At 43.5% G+C, this 18,329-nt stretch overlaps 2 protein-coding genes across 2 annotated transcripts in view; both read right to left on the bottom strand.

Annotated features, from left to right (window-relative positions):
* Positions 1 to 3,993, bottom strand: part of sspo (SCO-spondin) — a 38,401-nt gene extending 34,408 nt beyond the window's left edge. Inside the window, exons 1-12 of the mRNA XM_061805961.1 lie at positions 3,950 to 3,993; positions 3,568 to 3,727; positions 2,752 to 2,800; positions 2,583 to 2,666; positions 2,359 to 2,486; positions 2,016 to 2,136; positions 1,776 to 1,903; positions 1,563 to 1,704; positions 776 to 946; positions 491 to 671; positions 315 to 390; positions 84 to 105 (exon numbers count right to left, since the gene is read on the bottom strand). Coding sequence (XP_061661945.1) covers positions 84 to 105; positions 315 to 390; positions 491 to 671; positions 776 to 946; positions 1,563 to 1,704; positions 1,776 to 1,903; positions 2,016 to 2,136; positions 2,359 to 2,486; positions 2,583 to 2,666; positions 2,752 to 2,800; positions 3,568 to 3,727; positions 3,950 to 3,993 — 1,306 coding nt within the window. The remainder of the gene's footprint in view (positions 1 to 83; positions 106 to 314; positions 391 to 490; positions 672 to 775; positions 947 to 1,562; positions 1,705 to 1,775; positions 1,904 to 2,015; positions 2,137 to 2,358; positions 2,487 to 2,582; positions 2,667 to 2,751; positions 2,801 to 3,567; positions 3,728 to 3,949) is intronic.
* A 6-nt stretch (positions 3,994 to 3,999) lies between these two features.
* On the bottom strand, positions 4,000 to 17,412 carry LOC133493040 (SCO-spondin-like). The gene is made up of 28 exons (XM_061805960.1): positions 17,149 to 17,412; positions 16,931 to 17,072; positions 16,419 to 16,566; positions 15,877 to 16,049; positions 15,549 to 15,767; positions 15,287 to 15,452; positions 14,585 to 14,852; positions 13,224 to 13,428; positions 12,478 to 12,572; positions 11,898 to 12,154; positions 11,640 to 11,774; positions 11,267 to 11,469; positions 11,047 to 11,174; positions 10,796 to 10,905; positions 10,558 to 10,707; positions 10,167 to 10,260; positions 9,867 to 10,076; positions 8,584 to 8,789; positions 8,340 to 8,454; positions 7,874 to 7,995; positions 7,469 to 7,639; positions 6,563 to 6,796; positions 6,369 to 6,491; positions 6,189 to 6,286; positions 5,080 to 5,311; positions 4,841 to 4,993; positions 4,400 to 4,537; positions 4,000 to 4,304 (listed from the first exon to the last, which is right to left on the bottom strand). The coding sequence occupies exons 2-28, from the start codon at positions 17,009 to 17,011 to the stop codon at positions 4,111 to 4,113; spliced, it is 4,428 nt and encodes a 1,475-aa protein (XP_061661944.1). The 5' UTR covers positions 17,012 to 17,072; positions 17,149 to 17,412; the 3' UTR covers positions 4,000 to 4,110.
* Positions 17,413 to 18,329: the final 917 nt, after the last annotated feature.

The raw sequence follows: 18,329 nt of genomic DNA, 5'->3' as shown, positions 1-18,329 counted from the left end.
AGACTAAGACCCAAAGGGACAGTGGGCATGGATTGACAACCAATCAAAAACTAACTACTAGTCCAAATGGGACAAGAACTTACCACGATGTCCGGGCCCACCATCCTGTAAATGTATTAAAAGCCATATAAAGTTCATATTGATACTTTCAAATGTTATAGGTACCTATAGAACCTATATATAAAGTCACAACTGATCATTATAAGCAAAGTTTGATCCATTTATTGATGTTTTGAATATTTTAACAGTGTCATGTAAGCAGAGGAATCGCTCCTGTGAGCCACCACCTGAGAGACTTCGGCAACTGTACTTACCGTCGGTGTGAGCGCAGGGCGAGTGACGGGGATCCTGGAAGGAGTCCGGATTGGGGCAGCGGTGGGTGTGTACGGTCTGAATATATTCATATAATGTGTAAATTAAATACATTTGTACTTTGATGATGAATGCAAAATTTGTTGAAGAGTTTTTTTTGTTGTTGTTGTTAGCTTACCTGTCAGACTGTGTAGTGATATTTTCATGCAGGTGACAGCCAGTTTCGTCATCTCCTTTGGGACAGTGGGGAATTCCATCACAACGTTTACCTGCGTCAATACAGCCCCCTGGTGGGGGGCATAAGTACTGCCCACTGGGGCACCTGTGAGGAGTTGAGACTGTCGGGTAGGTCTGCGTGCCTGGAATGAAAACATATACATGTTGAAACTTGTCACAAAATTATTGTTGGTGTGACAACTGCATTTCCTTGAACTTTGCCTGAGAATAATGTTGAAAATCTCACCACAGTACATCTCATCAGACCCGTCGCCGCAATCATCCACCCCATTGCAGATAACTCCTGACGTGCCAGCTGGCACACAGCGACCATTTTTACACTGGAGCTCGTTTTCTCTGCAGCCACCTATTGGTGAGACGGTTGAAGTCGGTGTGGGTAAGGTTGACCTGTGGTAACCTGAATGAGACCAGAACACCACTAATAATGTCAGTAAGCAATTCAGAATGGAGACAGACTGCCTACCAAGTGACAATAGTGATGGCAACAGGAAAAAGAAGCTGTCCAATTATGCTGATTTTCAAGATAGTGTCTCCCCTCTCCTCGTAAATTCATATTTTCGAGGGTTAACCTATTCTCCATTATTCTCTGGAAAACTCGTCTCTTTGTATGCTCTCTCTAAAAAGCTCTAAGATGCCAGATAATGGAGCCAAAGCCACATCTCATAGAAAACCAGTACTTTGGTGTCATCACGTGCCTCCACTTAAGTCAACTTAGTTTCTTGGCATCAAGGAATTAAGTTGATATGAGTGGGAGAGCTTCTATAAGTGAAAAGTACTGTATTGGTGCCATATTTTGAAACAGACAATGTAATATAAAACTTTTTAGATGGAGCGTCAATTACTAATGAATTTTCACTGTTTTTGAAAGGCTTTAGTCTGTCTTGGGGCTTCCACCAAATTTGTTGGTTCTCACAGACAACAAAAGTTGTGCCCCACCTCTGGGTTTTACATTTAAAAACACCTCGGGTCCTTGTCAATGTAAAAATATTTCAAAGTACAAGACATCTACTAACCATCTTCACATCCCATAATCTCCAGTCGAAGATAGATGCCATGATGGAAATCGTGTGGGAGCAGGCGGACAAACTGAGCCGACACCATCCTGTCCAATTTGATTTCAGCCACACCGCCTTCATTGTGGTTACCAAAGAAGACCTGATAGGACATTGGTATGAATGACAGATAAATATAAGTATTATAAAGACAGTAAAATGTGATTGTTGGACCTTAGCTCTGGGTTGTGAGTCAGTGACAAGCTCTTTGTAAATGTACCACTCTCTTCCATCTCGGCTGAACTGCAGGTATAAACTGGAAACGTATGCGTCAAACACACCACCTCCCTGGGTAAGAACCCCTGAAGAAAGGACCAGAAGGCCATAAAATCACTAAAAAACTTAGATGAGAAATATCACACAATTATAGTGAAACATGTTGGGAAGAGAGCACAGACAGATATTAAGGTGTACCGGTGATGTTGTACGCTTTTAACAGGTCAATCTGTATGTAAGGACTTCGTAAACTGCCACTCTGCCCCTCTGGGCTTCGTTGTGGTAGATCCTTATACTCTTCTGGTTCTGGACTCCAACCCTGCAAGAGTCACAAATAGAACTCATTATCAATCATGTACTAAAGTGAATGTCATTGCATTCTGTAGGATTAGACTGCTGGTGATCATGTGAATATCTTGAACATTTTTCTTCAGTCCTTGCTTCCTTAACATAAATTACCCTACAATGGGACATAAAATACGTATAACCAGAACCAAAATCATAAATGTGAAGCATAAAAAGGTGTTTTTGCAATATATGCCTGAAGGTCTGTGTGGGGGTCCCAGCCATGAAGGCGAGCTGCCTCAGGGGGGTGACCGGCTTGCTGGGAGGAGGCACGGAAACTGGATTGCGGCAGAAACTGAACGCCCAAAGGAGACCAGCACTCCTCTGAAGCAAGGGGGAAAAAAGCATGCTTTAAAAATGAGATAATACTAAAAACCTTCTGAAGAAACTATGATTGTGTATTCATATGAAGTCACTGACCACCAGGAGGGAGTGGGTAGGTGGGGATCAAGGGAGTGATGTCCACTCCTGGTTTGGAAGTCACAGGGGACGGGCTAGTTGTTACTGCACATAAAAGACCAAAAAGAGAACACACAGTCCTGCAATATATGCAGTATATACACGTTTGATGACTGCAATTCGTATTTACCTTGACAGTAACAGCATGTGTCTCCCTCGCCCGGTACTAGACTCTGGCCCTACAAAAATTGGGAAATGTGCAACTGATTCAGTTACGATACCAGAAAAAAAAAAGTATGGAGGAACATAATGATTCAAAAATATACAGAAATATACAGTGGTTCTTTGAAACACAAGTTTAGTTCATTATGTGACCACAATTGTAACTAAAAGCACTCGTGTCAAATAATTTTTTCCCACTGAAATGAATGGAAATGGTTTTAATTTGCTCCTACAATCCTGCTAATCTACAAACATACATGGAAGATGGTCACAACTCTTCAGTCATCTGCAGTTATACATCCATATTATGAGTCGCTTATCCTCACGAGGGTCACAATGGCGCTGGACCCAATCCCAGCTGTCATCGGGGAGGAGGCGGGGGACATCCTGAACTGGTTGCCAGCCAATCACAGGGCCCATAGAGACAAACAGTCGCGCTCACAATCACACCTAAGGGCAATTTAGAGTGTCCAACTAATGTTGCATGTCTTTGGGATGTGGGAGGAAACCGGAATGCCTGGAGAAAACCCACGCAGGCACGACGAGAACATGGAAACACCACACAGGCGGGGCCAGAATTGAACCTGGGTCCTCAGAACTGTGAGGCCAACGCCTTACGAGCTGATCCACTGTGCCGCCCATATGTATTATATGTATGTAAATTCCAAGGCCCGATGAATGCTTATACTTTGCAAGATCCTACTGTACTTTAAGGCATCACTGCAATCCTATTTTAAGGTAAATGCCTTAAAATACGCAAGTTCACCCGACGACAGTGTTTTACCTGTGGGCATCCGGTCGCAGCGTATGGGCAGTAGGGGGTGCAGTCCACTGAGAGGTTGGGCAAACAATGACACAAGTGGCAATGGTCGCCCCTCCATCGGTCTCCAACAGAATGGGACTGGCCTTGATACTCGCATTCATCACAGGGGTCCGTCTGGCACCTGTGGATAAAGATAAGAAAAAAAATACAGTCATCTTTTGTTTTTTAATCCTTGACAGAGACAGTAGTATCACCATCATTATCTATTTTCTTAAAAAAAAAAAAAAGGAGAAGAATAAGGACAAGGCTACAGACCGACGTGCTTTTCGATAGATCCCTCTGCAGGTTTTTCCATTTCTATGTTTTGCAGGGTATTTTGGGCTCCGGAATGACCACTGGACACTCTGGACCCCGCAGGGGCCCAAGCACTCCCCCCACTCGGACCATGACGACCAGGCACAATGTACTATGGAATGGTTGGGTTAAAAAAAAAAAAAAAGGGTTATAATGCTGAATTGTGAGGTTCATGCTGAACATGGAAAAAAACAAAAAACAGAACAGATTTTAAGACCGACCCGCACAGTCCGGGTTCGGTTGACATCTCTGAGGTCTTCCCTTCTCACAAACGCAAATCTCGCAGTCCACCTTCATCTGCTGACCTGGCCTGTAGCGCACACCCGCCAACTCACAAGCACACTCCTCTGGCGGCACACACTGCTCTGTGTGGCTCATTACCTGACCCTCTGGACACCAGCAACCTGGGAGAATCCATTACAATATGCAACATCTAAAAATACAGATTATTAAGAAGAAGTTATCTCCATGTGGATCCAGGGTGCATCCTTGGAGTGACCTGAGAAGCAGGGTGCTTTGGGATCACAAGTGGTCCTGCTGCTGATGTGGGCACAGGACTCTGGGCAGGGGGAACAGTTGTGTCTCACCAGGCCTGCCGGACAGCTGGTGTTGGGACAGCCATCCTCGGGACAAGGCCCTGAAATACAGCCAAGCAGAGTGCGTCAAGTTCAGTGTTTGCAACATTGTTGTTTAGGTAGCTATACTACTCACAAATATGTCAGGGATATTGGGTTTTTAAAGTAAAATTTCAGGATGGATCTGAAATGTGCTATTACCTTTCCAGGCAAACGTAAATTGACTTCTTCTATAAAATGTTGAAATGACATATTCAAGTGTTCAATGTTTCATTATATATTGTACAACTTTCTGTCGTCAAACAAGAAGTTGAACTGCAAAACTCACAGCAACGCCGTAAAAAATGAATGGAAGGATGTCTTACTAATTTCCAAGCTCAGGTTAGATGTTCCTGGGAGCTGGAAGCAGTCTCGACCTCCGTTTTGAGGCAGGATGCAGTCTCTGTGTCGGATTTGCACTCCTCCGCACTCACTTGAACACTCTGACCACTTCACCCATGGAAGCCACTGGCCATCCACTGGTTTGGGCAGATAGATTGATGGATTTTATTTTCAGAATAATTATGAATCATCATATTCTGAAAAAGTAACCTCACATCCATACCAGGGCAAGTGATGTTGAAGCATTGCTGCTTCTGGATATCCTGACCCCGACAGTGATGCAAAATGTCTCCAGGAGGGCAAAATCTGTGCCTGCGCATGGACCCTGTACCGCAGGTGGTGCTGCAGGGGCTCCAAGAACCCCAGGAGCTCCAGCTTCGACAACCCTGCTCGTCTGTGGGACCTCCGAGTGGTGCTAGTGAGGCATCTGGGCAATCTGCTATACCATTGCACATCTGCACAGTAAGGTAATAAGTTAAGTAATTGCATTTCATATACTGTTTGTGATAGTTTCTTTTAAACATGCATGTACAAATGCACTGCAGAAAAAAAAACAATGGGTAAACAGATGCTTAGCTCTGTTAAAAAAAAAAAAGTTCATTATTGAGTATTTTTAAACCTGTAAATACATTAAATGGATTACATGCATCATCAGAAGTTGAAGGTGAAGTTTTACCCACCCCACACAAAACTCTTTCATCCTTTACCCTCAGGCAGGAGGCTACTAAGCATCCGGTGCAGGACCACCAGGTTTCACCGAGTGCTCTTTTAGCCCCAACATCAGCCCCTTTGTACCACGATGTCTGTTCATCCCTCCATAATAAACAATTTAGTCTTTCAAAAGTGCATAATATAGAGCTTATGTGCAATCCAAGATAATCGCATTTTAATTTCTAATGCCTCCATGTCACTGCCGCATGTCCACCTTTGCACACATTCACAACTGAAAATAATGTATCCTTTCTTTACATTTTATCTCCTTTTCTCATTTGGTTACATTCTTCAAGCCTAAAGACTAATTGGGCAAATCAAGGAACTCAAGTGTAGAATTTCGGGAGATATTTTAAACGTTTCCTAGAATAACAATGAAACTCTTTTATAGAGTTTTCAATAAACCTAATATGCATGCATGACATGATCAGCTGAGATAAAAAAAAAAAAAATTAACCTCAGATTTGTAATGGACACATGTTGACAATACGTTTTATATTTTTCTTTTTCCTTTTGTACAATATATATGCTGGTATTTTTCTATATTCGAAGATGTTGCACGTTCACATAAATATGGCTTTTTTTTATATAAATGGGAAATAAAAAGACTTGTAAACCTACCATGTTGAAATTGATACAGGATCCATCCAGGCAGGCGAATTCTGGACAGGAGAGAGTGGTATTCGGCCTGCCAGGGGGCGCCGGCGAGACATGTTTACCTGAACATATGACAGTTTCCAGAGATTAGTCTTTTTACCACACTCCTCCGATTGTAAACAACAGTTTCTCGAAACAACTCACCACAAACAAGCTCGTCATCACCCCGGGGACAGTCTGGGATACCGTTGCACACTTTTGACATGTTCACACAAGTGCGATTGTCACACGAGAAGCTGCCTGGACAGGGAGGGATTCGGGAAGAACCTAAAAGACAAAGAGAATAAGTCTGAGTCAACCGTTTTAGTCAGATGACAGGTGGCCCGTGTCGGACTGACCGCAGTTGTCAACGCTCTCATCCGAGGCATCTCTGCAGTCTGGGTTGCCATCGCAAAGATGCTGGTAATGCACGCACTGGTCACCACTGAGGCAGAGCACCTGGCCAGGTCCACACAGGGAAGGACACTGCTGTTCGTCACTGCCGTCCAAACAGTCGGACTCGCCATCACAGTGCCAAGTTTGGGGGATACACTGTCCCCCGGTGGCGCAGGAAAACTCATAAGACCAACAAGCTGGGGAGGGTTTGAGAAAACATTTGTTATTTTCTGATGAGAGAGGAAAATGAAGTCTGTCGAGGATTGCAAAACTATGGGAACTTTAAAAGTTGGAGACTTTCCATGGGATTAACAAGACATTTAGGGAATCAAAGGGGAAAAAAATAGGTATACAAAATAGAAGGTTGACTTCATAGGACGGTTAAATGTATTTCCGTGAAATAGATTTTTGCAGAAATCCAATGAAAACTAGTAGATTTCAAATAAGAAAAGTGATATCTTTTTGTTACAAGTGGCCCAATTTGGGAGTTATGAGATATGAGTCATCACTTGCTTGATTTTTGTTGCTACAAATGAAGCTTTTCAGATCACTTCAACATAGTTTCTTGGCACAAACATGTCACAAGGGCCCAAAGCAATACTTAGAATTATTCGAAAGGCACAAAACAACATAGAAATGTTACAATAATTCACTTAAATTCAATTGAGAAATACATTTGTATATTTAATATTTCCCCCGTGAGTATGTGGTTGGGGTGACAATCAAAGGCACACAGAGAGCAGCAAATAGTTTTTGGGTGGAAAAACCAAACCATCCATCCATGAATCCATGAAATCGCCTATCGTTCGCTCATCAACCAGATGTGTTTACACAGCATTTCTCATTCCTCTTCATTAGTATATCACTACCTGATGTAGGCACAGTCGGGATCACAGGTGACGGTAGTGGAGTTATGAAAGAATAGCAGTTGGCTCGTTTTTCGTCCTCTCCATCCGGGCAATCTCGCGTTCCATCGCACAGCGTAGTGATGTCAACACACGAGCCCTCGCTACAGGCGAACTGGTCTGGCCCACATGTAACTGCAACACACAAAAAAAATGTATGATGGGCCGTCGGGGGACATAATTCAGTATTTCCTGAAATATTCACACACCCTACTGAAATGCTCTCACACAGTCCTAAAAGAATTTCACGTACAGACAACGAAAAGGCGGTGACACAAGTCCCTTCATTCCTCTTTCTAAATCTTTCAGCAATGCATTCCATACATTACATTTATTGAACATTATGAAGGATAGGTCTTATTATTTTACCTCTGGCTGGGCAGACAGCTTCATCTGTTCCAGATGGGCAATCTCTGTGACCGTCACAAACTTTCTCTGCAGGGAGACACCGATCCCCGGGGCACTGAAATTCGGTTTGTCCACAGACACAACTAGAAACAACCAAAAAGTGGAGGATGAAGGACAACTACAATTTGGAACCACAGCAAAATATTTAAAACGGAATCATTTACTCGAGTTGTCAAATGATTGCAAGTATATGGGACCAAACCACTGATGGGAAGGCCCATTCCCATAATTGTAACTTAAAATAATAATAATCATTTAGCTCTTCACAATAGACTTCTTCTTACCCAATGGCTGGAACACTTCGTCAGACATACTGTACATTAACAAAAATATACTAGGAACAGCACTTTAAGAAATATTATTTTGAAGAAACAAAACAGAATAAAATGTTCAACTCAATGAACTATCAGCAGATTTTTAAACATACCCCCTTTCATCGCTGAGATCTCCACAGTCGTCATGGCCATCACATCGATGAAGGTAGAGTATGCATCTTCCTCCAGAACAAAGGAACTCCCCTTCATCGCACACCACACCACAATCTGGGCCGGGAAACGTAATTCATCGCAGTCAATAAAAGTCGGACTATGTTTTCTTTATGTAGGCTTGAAATTTGCATTTAAGGCCCTGTAAATTCTGCAAATTTTTGGTCCATACAGCAGCTGGAATACCTAGCTCATCAGAACCATCCGCAAAGCCACAGTCCAGCCGCCCATCGCATACACGGCTGGCTGACAGACATTTCCCATTGCTGCACTGAAACTCCCCCGGTGGGCACAGGGGCACTGGAGTGGCAGGTCCACAGAACTGCTCATCCGATTGGTCAGCACAGTCTGGGTGGCCATCACAACGCAAAGCCAGGTTCAGACATGGTCCACTGACAAATCCAACAAAAGATGCCATTTCAGTCCATGGAGATCTTTCTCAGGAACAGTCACAAATGCAGTGCAAGTGCTCATACAGAATATGTTGTTGATCTCCCCAAACACTGACTGTAACTTTTGCCTTTAGTTTAAGCAGGTGCTTGGAATTATTGTTGTTGTTGTTTCGATTACTTTTTTTTCTCTGGGTTTTCCCTATTTGATCAATTTTCATCAACTTATCTGCGTCCGGGTCACAAGGAACTAGTCTGCGCGGACCTCCCTATCTTAAGCCAACTCCTGTAGTTGCAAAAGAAGAATAGCACCATGTTACCAGGCCTCTAAACCTAGGATGTTCATTTCAGCAACTTTTAAAAGATGTTGCAATTTGCTGCAACAGCCTGATATAGCATTGTGGAAAGTCCACTGATCCACGTGTGACCCTTAACTGGACCTCAAATTCCTAACTCCCAACCTCAAGGATGCCTTCCACCATTTTCTAACTGCATATGAACGTCTCCAAATCGTATCCAGGCATAAATACTTCCTCTGAATTTTTAATTTTGTGCAATCTACAAACTCTCTGTCAAATTAAGAGTTATGCTGATGTCAACGTTGCCTCTGATATCAGGGACCTCTGTGAATGTCACATGTAAGTATAATCAGGAAGTGAATTGAGCATAAAATCTGCCTTTTTCTCAAAATACAGTATAAAGGACAAGGATAAGAGTTACAAGAAATCACCATCGTACAGTAGTTTCCAGATAAATTAGCTGGAATTGAACCTTCATCTTCCTTTACAGTGAAGTCCTCCATATTCACGCTTTGGCATTTGCGAATTACCCTATTCCTTATTATTATTCTAATAACTCCCTGTTACGAAATGAAAAACTCACCTATTCGCTGTTTTACTTTTTAATCTAGGTTTCATTTAGAAAAAAAATAGAATTTTAAAACAGTGTACACGATGCAAGATGGTATTTTTTATTATTATTGTTCTGCTTTGGCTCTTATCATTTAAAAATCATTTGAAAGAATAAAAATGCCAACCTGTATGTCTGTACCATGCCAAAATAAAGTGAGTGACTGCGCACCTCGGCGTGCTAGCGCAGCGGAAATGTTGCGGCGAGCAGGTGAATGGACAAATCTCATCAGAGCCATCACCACAGTCGTCTTCATTGTCGCACACCCATTGAGTGGGGATGCAGCGACCACTTGCACAGGAAAACTCGGGTTCCAGACAGGTTGGGGCAGGAGGGGGACACGCCACGCCATCACATTGCCAAACACCATCTTCGCAAGAACTGAACGAACACAAGCAGAGAAAGCCCACTGGGTGCGACGAAATACATTTTCAGTGAGGGTTTCTTTTAACCATTTTTACATGGACTGACCAGTTCCGGCAGTGCTGAATGTTTCTAGTTCCAGGAGGAAACAAGGATCCCTCCCACTCACATGGACACTTGGTAGGAACTGCACAGTTGTCACCTGCACAATGAAAAACATTAAGGTCCTCCCATTAAACATTTACTTTTTACTGTACTGGCACTACTCACAAAAATTTAGGGATATTTGTGGTGAAATTTCAGGAGGAAATTACTACGATATAAACTACAATCCTTACAGATGAATTTCATATGACAACATCTAATGAGTCTGAAAGTTACTTTTGATTCAAATTACGATTTACTATGTTTTAATTTAATACTCAGTCTTTCAGTAGACCCCGACAAGTAGTGTAGATTTGCCGAAACAAGGTGCCCACCCTTGTCCGATCAATCTTACCATATCGAACAGTCCCAGCTGGACAGAAGCAGCCTTCCACACAGGAGAGGACGTCACAATGGGAGTGCGGACTCTGCTGCCCGTTGGGGCATGAAGGGGAGCAAGCTGGACCGCATGGGTCATAAACAAGCCCATTTTCACACTGCAGAGCTTCAGCAAAAACAGGAAAATAATGTAACAGTCTCCCGGAACTTATGGGAAATACAATTTAAAAAGTACAATTGCACAGATGACGTACGGCAAAGCTCCTGGGACCTCCAGCGAATGTAGATCCCTCGGCGGTTACACTCCTCTGCATAGGTAGCGATGGCGGTGCACAAGCACTCACAGTCCCCACCAGAGTCACAGCTGAAAGTCAAAAGAATGAAAAATTACAACACGGAACTCCAACAAGGTTGTACAGTAGTTGCCTGCAAAATGACAGCCCAATACATTACATGTGGGCAAAACCGGTTAAGATAGGCGATGTAAATGAGTGTCGTTACTCACCCACAAGCATCAAAGACACACCAGTCATAATACTGCTGGAAGGACACCTCAGGGTGGCAAGGAGAAAAAAGCTCCTGAGTCAAAATGCCACATTTTTTCCTGGCCCAGGGCACTCTGTGCAAATTGACCTGCGCGGAAAAATGTGCTTCACGCCAGACTGCCTGCGAGACTAACCATCGTTCACAGCTGCGAGTGCAATCATGTACACGAGTTAACTCACAGCGCAGGGGTCTCGCAGATCTTGGTCTGCTACATCCGGACAGGATGGGCTGACCTTCCAAGAATTCCCAAATAGCTCAGCAGTGGACTCCACGATGCCCTGTCGGGTGGTGAAGTCGTTCTCCGTGTCCCCATCAAAGTTACCGCACAGGCCTTCGACCTTTCCTCTCAAATGTGCTGACAGGCGCACGTACACGCGCATACCTGCAAGCGCCATATGCTGACTGCCATTTTGCATTCGCTCAAGAAAAGAATGGGTTTGTATGAATATATAGAAATACATGGGGAAATATATAGTCACGGCAACCCATACTGAATTATAGTGAAAATATACTGAATCTTTAAAGTTCCAGATTTTGTGTGTGGCTCTCTACCTCCATCCCATAGCAGAGTGACCCCAAGTCTGGAGGAAAGTGACACAAACATGCCCACTCTTTCCAAAGTCAGACCACTCCCACTGTATGTCTTGGGCAAAGTAACCGGCATCCCATTAACCGTCACCGCTTTGCCTACATTACAGAGATATTTATTTCAGTGAAATGTCGCAATGGGTCAAATTTGAATCAACAATATGAAAGGATTAAATCATTTAAAACACAACATTGTCTCCCATCTATATCACGATTACTTACCTCTCAGCAAATGTATGATGGTGTTCCCCAGGCTGAGGGTAACGGACTTCGTACAGGTGACCCCGGTGCTCCCGCAAGGTACATTCTCTGCTGTGACGCTGAACAAACCGCTGGTCTCCCTCACCAGTACATACTGGCAGTCGCCCAGGAAAGAGAAGAAGCGGCCGTCGAACGTCACGTAATGAGGATCTCCGGTAGCCACACACATCCCGGCGCAGGTCGATTGGCTGCAGTGCCAGTGGCGCTCCTTACACACACTGCAAAAGCAACCAAGCATGGAGGAGACTACAAATATTAATGGAAGGGGCTTGTAAAAGAATCTTGCATTTTTTAACAATAACATGAATAGACAAGGGTCTAAAAAAAGCATCCAGCCAAGATTTCACCAGCATATTATTCCGTTCAGCTAAGTCACACCTCCCTGTTCAAGGTGACTGAAGCGCTGTTGGGTGTTTTTCAGTGAATGATCACAATTGATGATGATTATTAACATATTAAAGATGGATCTTTTAAGCATTTGGACGTAACCTGCCCAGCCCTGGTTAAAGAGTACCAAGCACTTGATTCCATGTATAAGTACCATGTGTTGCAGTCTTTAGTGATGGTCTCGTTGTTGTAGTACAGGCGGCCATTGTGGTGGCACGGACACTCGGCAGGCAGGACACACCGATCGCCCTGCGGAAAATTCATAATTCACAAATTAAAACTCTCACACACGCGTGAATGAAATGCTTTCAAACACACACACACTAATAAAACTCACTTTTCAGGATATGAGCAATTTAGTGTGTGAAAGTGTAATATATCAGAACATTTTCAGTATCATGTGTGAGAGCATATTCCACTAGTCTGTTGAAGAGAATTTCATGTGTGGGGGTTTCAGTATTGTGTGTGAAAGGTTGTCGTCCCAAAATATGTCCTTGATGGCACCTTAAAGCAAGCGACATCTGCCTCCCTAGCGCCCTCAGAGCAACACACAAATGGGGGGATGCTATTACTAGGTTATAAACGCCAGCAATCTTAATGCCAAACAAAGCCTAAAAGACAATATTTATCACTTAACTATGACAAAAATGTTTTAAATGTTACAGTTAGTTTTTGTAGCTTTAGTTACTATTTTCCTGCATTAATAAAGAAGAATGAAGCCTGCTAAATTATGTTCTTCCACTTCATTTCTATGTTGCTTTAACAGTTGCAAAGGTATCCCCCCCCTCTACGAATATTAAAACTAAAAAAAAAGCTTAAAATGTGATTTAAAAATCCCAAGTATGACAAAAATGTTGATTTTGACATTCTCTCAGGTTCAAAAGTTGTGTGGTCACCTACAAGCAGTACAGTTCCATGGGGGCACACACAGCCAGATAGGGGCTCTCTGCAACTCATGAGGCCAGAACCTTGCTGCTGACTCGGCGGGTCCAGGTTGGAGCATGTGAGGAGGCAGGAATGAGGAGCGTAGATCAGAGAGCCAGGACACTTGTTGACCTCTTCGCAGGGGCTCTGCGTGCAGTTAAACCGACCCCCCTCACACACACTGCAGATGTAGACGTAAGGGGCCAGATGTAATATACTGTAGTTAGATTGTTACAGTTGGAACTTCGTTACACCATGCGCTTCTCCAACTCCGAACTTTAAGCGTGATCATCAGAGCCGTTATGTGGCAAAGAGATGCAATGAAATCAACCTATCCTGTAAAAAGAAACAGGAACATAGAGTGATTTCATCAGAGCTCTTGCACCACCAGATGCAATTCCTTAAAGAATGTCTGCTCATGTATTATACAGAAAATTAATGGATGGACGTTATACTCAATGATTACATAAAGCACGAAGTTACAGTATTGTGTTAAGAAACTATCTTGAAGTGAAGCTTCATATCATGGTTTGCCACCATTTTGTGACATGTTGGTGCCCAGGAACTATGTTGAAGAAAGTTGAGGAGCTTCATGTAGCTTTGGGCTGCTTAAGATATGAAAAAAAAAAAAAAAAACATTTTGAGGGGGGATGTCAACTACAGCCGGATTCACTCTATTTGGAGGAGGGATTTTTTTTTTGCAAATTATTAAAGCGATGATAACAGCTCAAGAGTTTCCATGATGCAATGTTTCATGACAAAAAAATGTTTTGTTTTTTCCCCCTACCCAACCAAAAAAAAGAAAAAAATTGGTGATGCAAAGATTCCACCCAACAGCAACAATAACAAACAAATCCTCCACATACCTTACTCGAGCTCAGTTCAGCGGAAATCAAAGGATTTCCTCTGCACATTTTGCTTTTATTTGGCTTTTTGGGAAATTGTTTTCAACTGCTAAAACACTGTTATGTGAGCTAAGAATCCATGAAGAAAATATATAGAATCCTAAATTATTGTATTGATTTATTGAAGCGGTTTTGTTTTTTAGGTCATGCAAGTGAGAACAGAGTTTCATTTGCAATGCCGACCTCGCAGCAATCTCAAATGACGTTAACTGGCTTACTTATTGATTATCGCAACTAAAGTGGAACGCAGGTAGACGTTTATAGTAGTAGTTATTGTCATGACGTGCAGTAAAAGCAGGAGGGTCAGCAGGAGATTACATTGTTATCCAAATAGCTGAATTGTCCATGACATATATAACTGTCACAATAATTAAAAATAAATAAATTCAAATCTGCTTGCTGAACGGTCTATTATCGTTTCTTTCAACATACCATGTGTTACAGCTGTTCTGAACAATATCCCCAGGTAGATATGTCTTGTCTGCTTGCACACAGGGACACATGGTAGTGGGCACACACTGGCCTTGGTCGTCCTCCACAAGACCTGCAGGGCATTGGCAACCTGGAACGCAGAGCCCACCACCACCACTACTTTTGTCTTCATCACCATCGCAGCTCCAACCGTGTTGCAGGTCTGAACACTTGCGCCCGCACGCTGGACCGCACTCCTGATACACTTGACCCCCGGAACATTGGGCCGCTGTCGAGATAGGCACACGTGTTAATCATTGCCGATGAAAGGCTTGAAATATAAAGCTGCAGCCTATTTCAAGGTCGAACTCAGAGGGAGAAGGCACCGGGTCGCTTACTGTTTGGTCGCTTAGCAACCAGTGACAAAAATGGCAAGCCTGAGGCAACACATCTTCCTTTCTGTGCCCTACCCCGCAATGAACACCTCGTAAAACAACTGCAGTGTAAAATGCTGATTAAAAAAGATTATCTGCTTCTCTGGTGGATGGGCCTGACGGGGAAGATATCATTTTTAATGAGATTTTCTACAGACTTACGATCCTGGTAGGCCTTCACTGAATTTATTTATTTAACCTTATGGCATAGCAATAGAAGTCCCATCTAATTTCCAGACGTAATTGCGATTTCCACCAGTAGTTCTACTTGTTGTTTTTGAATACTTACGGCAGAAAGTATGGTTACGCCAGTGCACGGCAATGCCCTCCTGGGCACAGTGTCTGGCATACGCAGTGAGCACCGTGCAATGGCAGGCCTTCAGGGGTGCACAGCTGCACACCTCTGACTGACAGAGGCGAAAATAGGGGTCCCTCTCCACTACATCATGGCATGCCTAAAGGAGCAGAACGAGTGGCACTTTCAGGGAACGACAGAAAAGCAGGCATACACTGCACTGGTCAGTACACAATATGAGTACTGTACAACTAACCTGGAATACGGCGCTGTGTATGATGGAGCACAAAGTGTCAGCATAGTGTCTTCTCTGAGTGTAAGTAGTGCAGGGGTCTGGAGGGGCTCCTCCAGATAGCGTGCAATGCTCTGTAGTGAATTTGCCAGCAAAGGATGACACCCTACTCTCCACGTCTCCTTCGGGGGTCATAAAATCGTCATGCTGGTTCCAGGTCAGTGTTCCACAAAGGCCTCTCACCTAGAAGACAATTTAGACACATTACAAAGAATCAGTGTGAAGACCAATGCACGCTCGATGGAAAATACATATTCCACAAAGGACTATGAAAGTTAAACGTAAGGGCCACCTTGTTAGTGAAATGAGGCTGCAAGGTAATGATGACGAGGGGTCCATCAAGATGCCACAGAAGCTGAGCTCCAAAAGTTTGGATTAGGAGAAATGCAGATGACGCCCTTCGCACTACCAGGTCTCCGGTCACCACAGGCAACAGTTCCCTGTGCCCGTTCAGTGTCACCGTACCTGGTATAAACAATGAAGATGAGAATTGGAGACTTGTTTTGCGCTTTGTTTGTATGCGTTTCTGAGCTGTGTGCATTCTTATAATGACCGTAACAGCTCTCATACTTTATATTAGCCTGTGTATGTTGTTTTCCCTTTCATGCTAGGAGATTCTTGCTACGTGTATGATTTGGTTGCGCAATTTGGGTGTTTAAATATAAAATTAGTGTGTTGTAATATAAAAGTATCCCCCGCCATAAACCAGGGTTAAATGTACTCATTGATTATAACAGGTGAAATATAAAGTAGTAAAGTAGTTAATTTCTTGTGTGTTTCATTACTTTTTTTTATGTTTCTGTCCTTTCATTGTTTAATAAAAAAAAAACTCACCAGTGTCTGTGACAGTGACGGTGGTTCGAAGTGCTGTGACTGTCATCTCTATGAGACAACCGAGGCCTGTTGCACCGCCTCCTCCTCCTCCCCCCGCTGTGCACTGACCAGAGCGCACGGTCACTACTAGCTTTCGGTCCACGTAGTCCTGAAAACACATTGAAGCATTTAAAGGATGTGAACAGCTAAAAAAAAAAATGCATGGGGAAAACTCAGACAAAGTCAAAATGATAATTGAGGGATCGGTGCACCATGTTTTTGTCATCGTTTCAGTTTCAGATCACCAACAAGCTTTTTGTCTACAGGATTTCTCCAGGCAGGTCAACAGATATCATCCACATTCTGCAATCTGTATGTAACCTGGCGTCTATCATTTACATACGTTGTGAATCGGTATATTCGTAAATTGATATCTCTCTGATAGGGTGTCACGTTTTTTTAATGCATCTTTTGTGTTTAAAAATATTTGTGTGATTTGACCCAACTTTGTCCAGGGAATGTAGTTCTCATACCTCCACAGTGGTAAAAGGACAATCTCCTCCTTGCAACGAGTATCTCTTTTTGTCAAAGGTGGTGACATGGAGCGCTCCCATCAAGCTGCACTGAGCAGCGCATTTCTCCCCAGTACATTGCCACTGGCCTTCTCTGCAAACGCTACATCAGGAATATGGAAAAAGTCAAAAAGAGGCACAAGTAGATAAAACGAGACGTCAAAAGACGTTCACCTCACCAGGTGTTACACCTCTGCTGTATCTTGTCTCCTGATTGGTATGTACGTCTGCGATGGAAACACGGGCAGTCATCTCTTTTCAGACAGCGTCCCTGGTGAAGATAGAGTCCTGGAAGACACTCGCACCCCCCAACACATTCCTCCCGGCACTGACCCACTGACGCAGCTGGCCCCGAGGGTTGAGGGGATGCGCAGCTGGGGGGACACGAGGACACACAGTCTGAAAAGACTTGGCCTTGAGGACAGACTCGAGCTGGGGAGTTGCATATGATAGGGAAACAATGACAGAATTTGTTTGAAGCGTTGTGATTGAGAACAAGATTAAAAATTTACAATAATTTACAAAACAATCCTTTTTCTACCACTACCACTTTAGTCTCACACCAACTTGTCACTGCCTAGTAATTACTTAATTCTATTACCACACAGGGTGCCTCTCCTCCAAATTATGATGACATGTTGCTGGGCACACTCTCGGGCATAGCTTGCCAGCGTGTCACATACTGCTGCTTCCCTCTCCTTGGGTGGCAAGCTACAGAAAAGATACATGCACGTATCTAGGTACGCTGCTGGGTCCAACTGAAAAACATGAGACAAACACACTGCACTGCAAAACTCGGAGCAGATGTTGATGACAGAATTTGCAGTACATGGTGTACAAGTGACCCGATGCCACAATAAATCGGATTTGATTCAAAATGCAATATGTGCCGTCAATGGTAAAATGCCATGTGACTATCATTGGTGGTGTATCGTGTGTACACTCACACGGGGATGGCATTGCAAGAAGGGGCTTTCCAGTAGTCCATGACACGCGGATTCGGCTTGCCTGCGTAACGAAGCGTTTCCTGTGACATCACAACTGTGTCCCAGCTCCGCAGCATCACCGCAGCCCTTTCAGGTGTTCACGGAGCAATTAGAGAACTTCAAGAAAGCAACAAGGAGAGCCATACTGCTGCAGTACTACTTCACTATAAATATGTTGGAGTACTTCATTCTGCTGGTCAGGGACTTTCCATGAGTTTCCAAAGCTAGCAGCGTACTGGGACACAGTTCCTCCCATTGTGGTGAAATCGTCTACAGCAGAGGAAAATCAGCTGATTACACCAACAATATCATCAAATTTTGTCAGAGTTTATGTCTGAGTCGCATCTCTCACCGTTTGGGTTGTGGTTGTAGAT

This window comes from Syngnathoides biaculeatus, chromosome 19 (genome assembly GCF_019802595.1).
Source record: "Syngnathoides biaculeatus isolate LvHL_M chromosome 19, ASM1980259v1, whole genome shotgun sequence".
Taxonomy (NCBI): Eukaryota; Metazoa; Chordata; class Actinopteri; order Syngnathiformes; family Syngnathidae; genus Syngnathoides; species Syngnathoides biaculeatus.
This window is presented reverse-complemented; position numbering and strand designations above follow the sequence as displayed.

Coding starts and splice junctions, on each gene's coding strand:
- LOC133493040 (XM_061805960.1), bottom strand. CDS start 17,011: ATGGGAGCGCTCCATGTCACCACCTTTGACAAAAAGAGATACTCGTTG. Junction 16,050..16,418: donor CGTCACTGTCACAGACACTG/GTGAGTTTTTTT, acceptor TGTTTATACCAG/GTACGGTGACACTGAACGGG. Junction 12,573..13,223: donor CCCATGGAACTGTACTGCTT/GTAGGTGACCAC, acceptor AATTTTCCGCAG/GGCGATCGGTGTGTCCTGCC.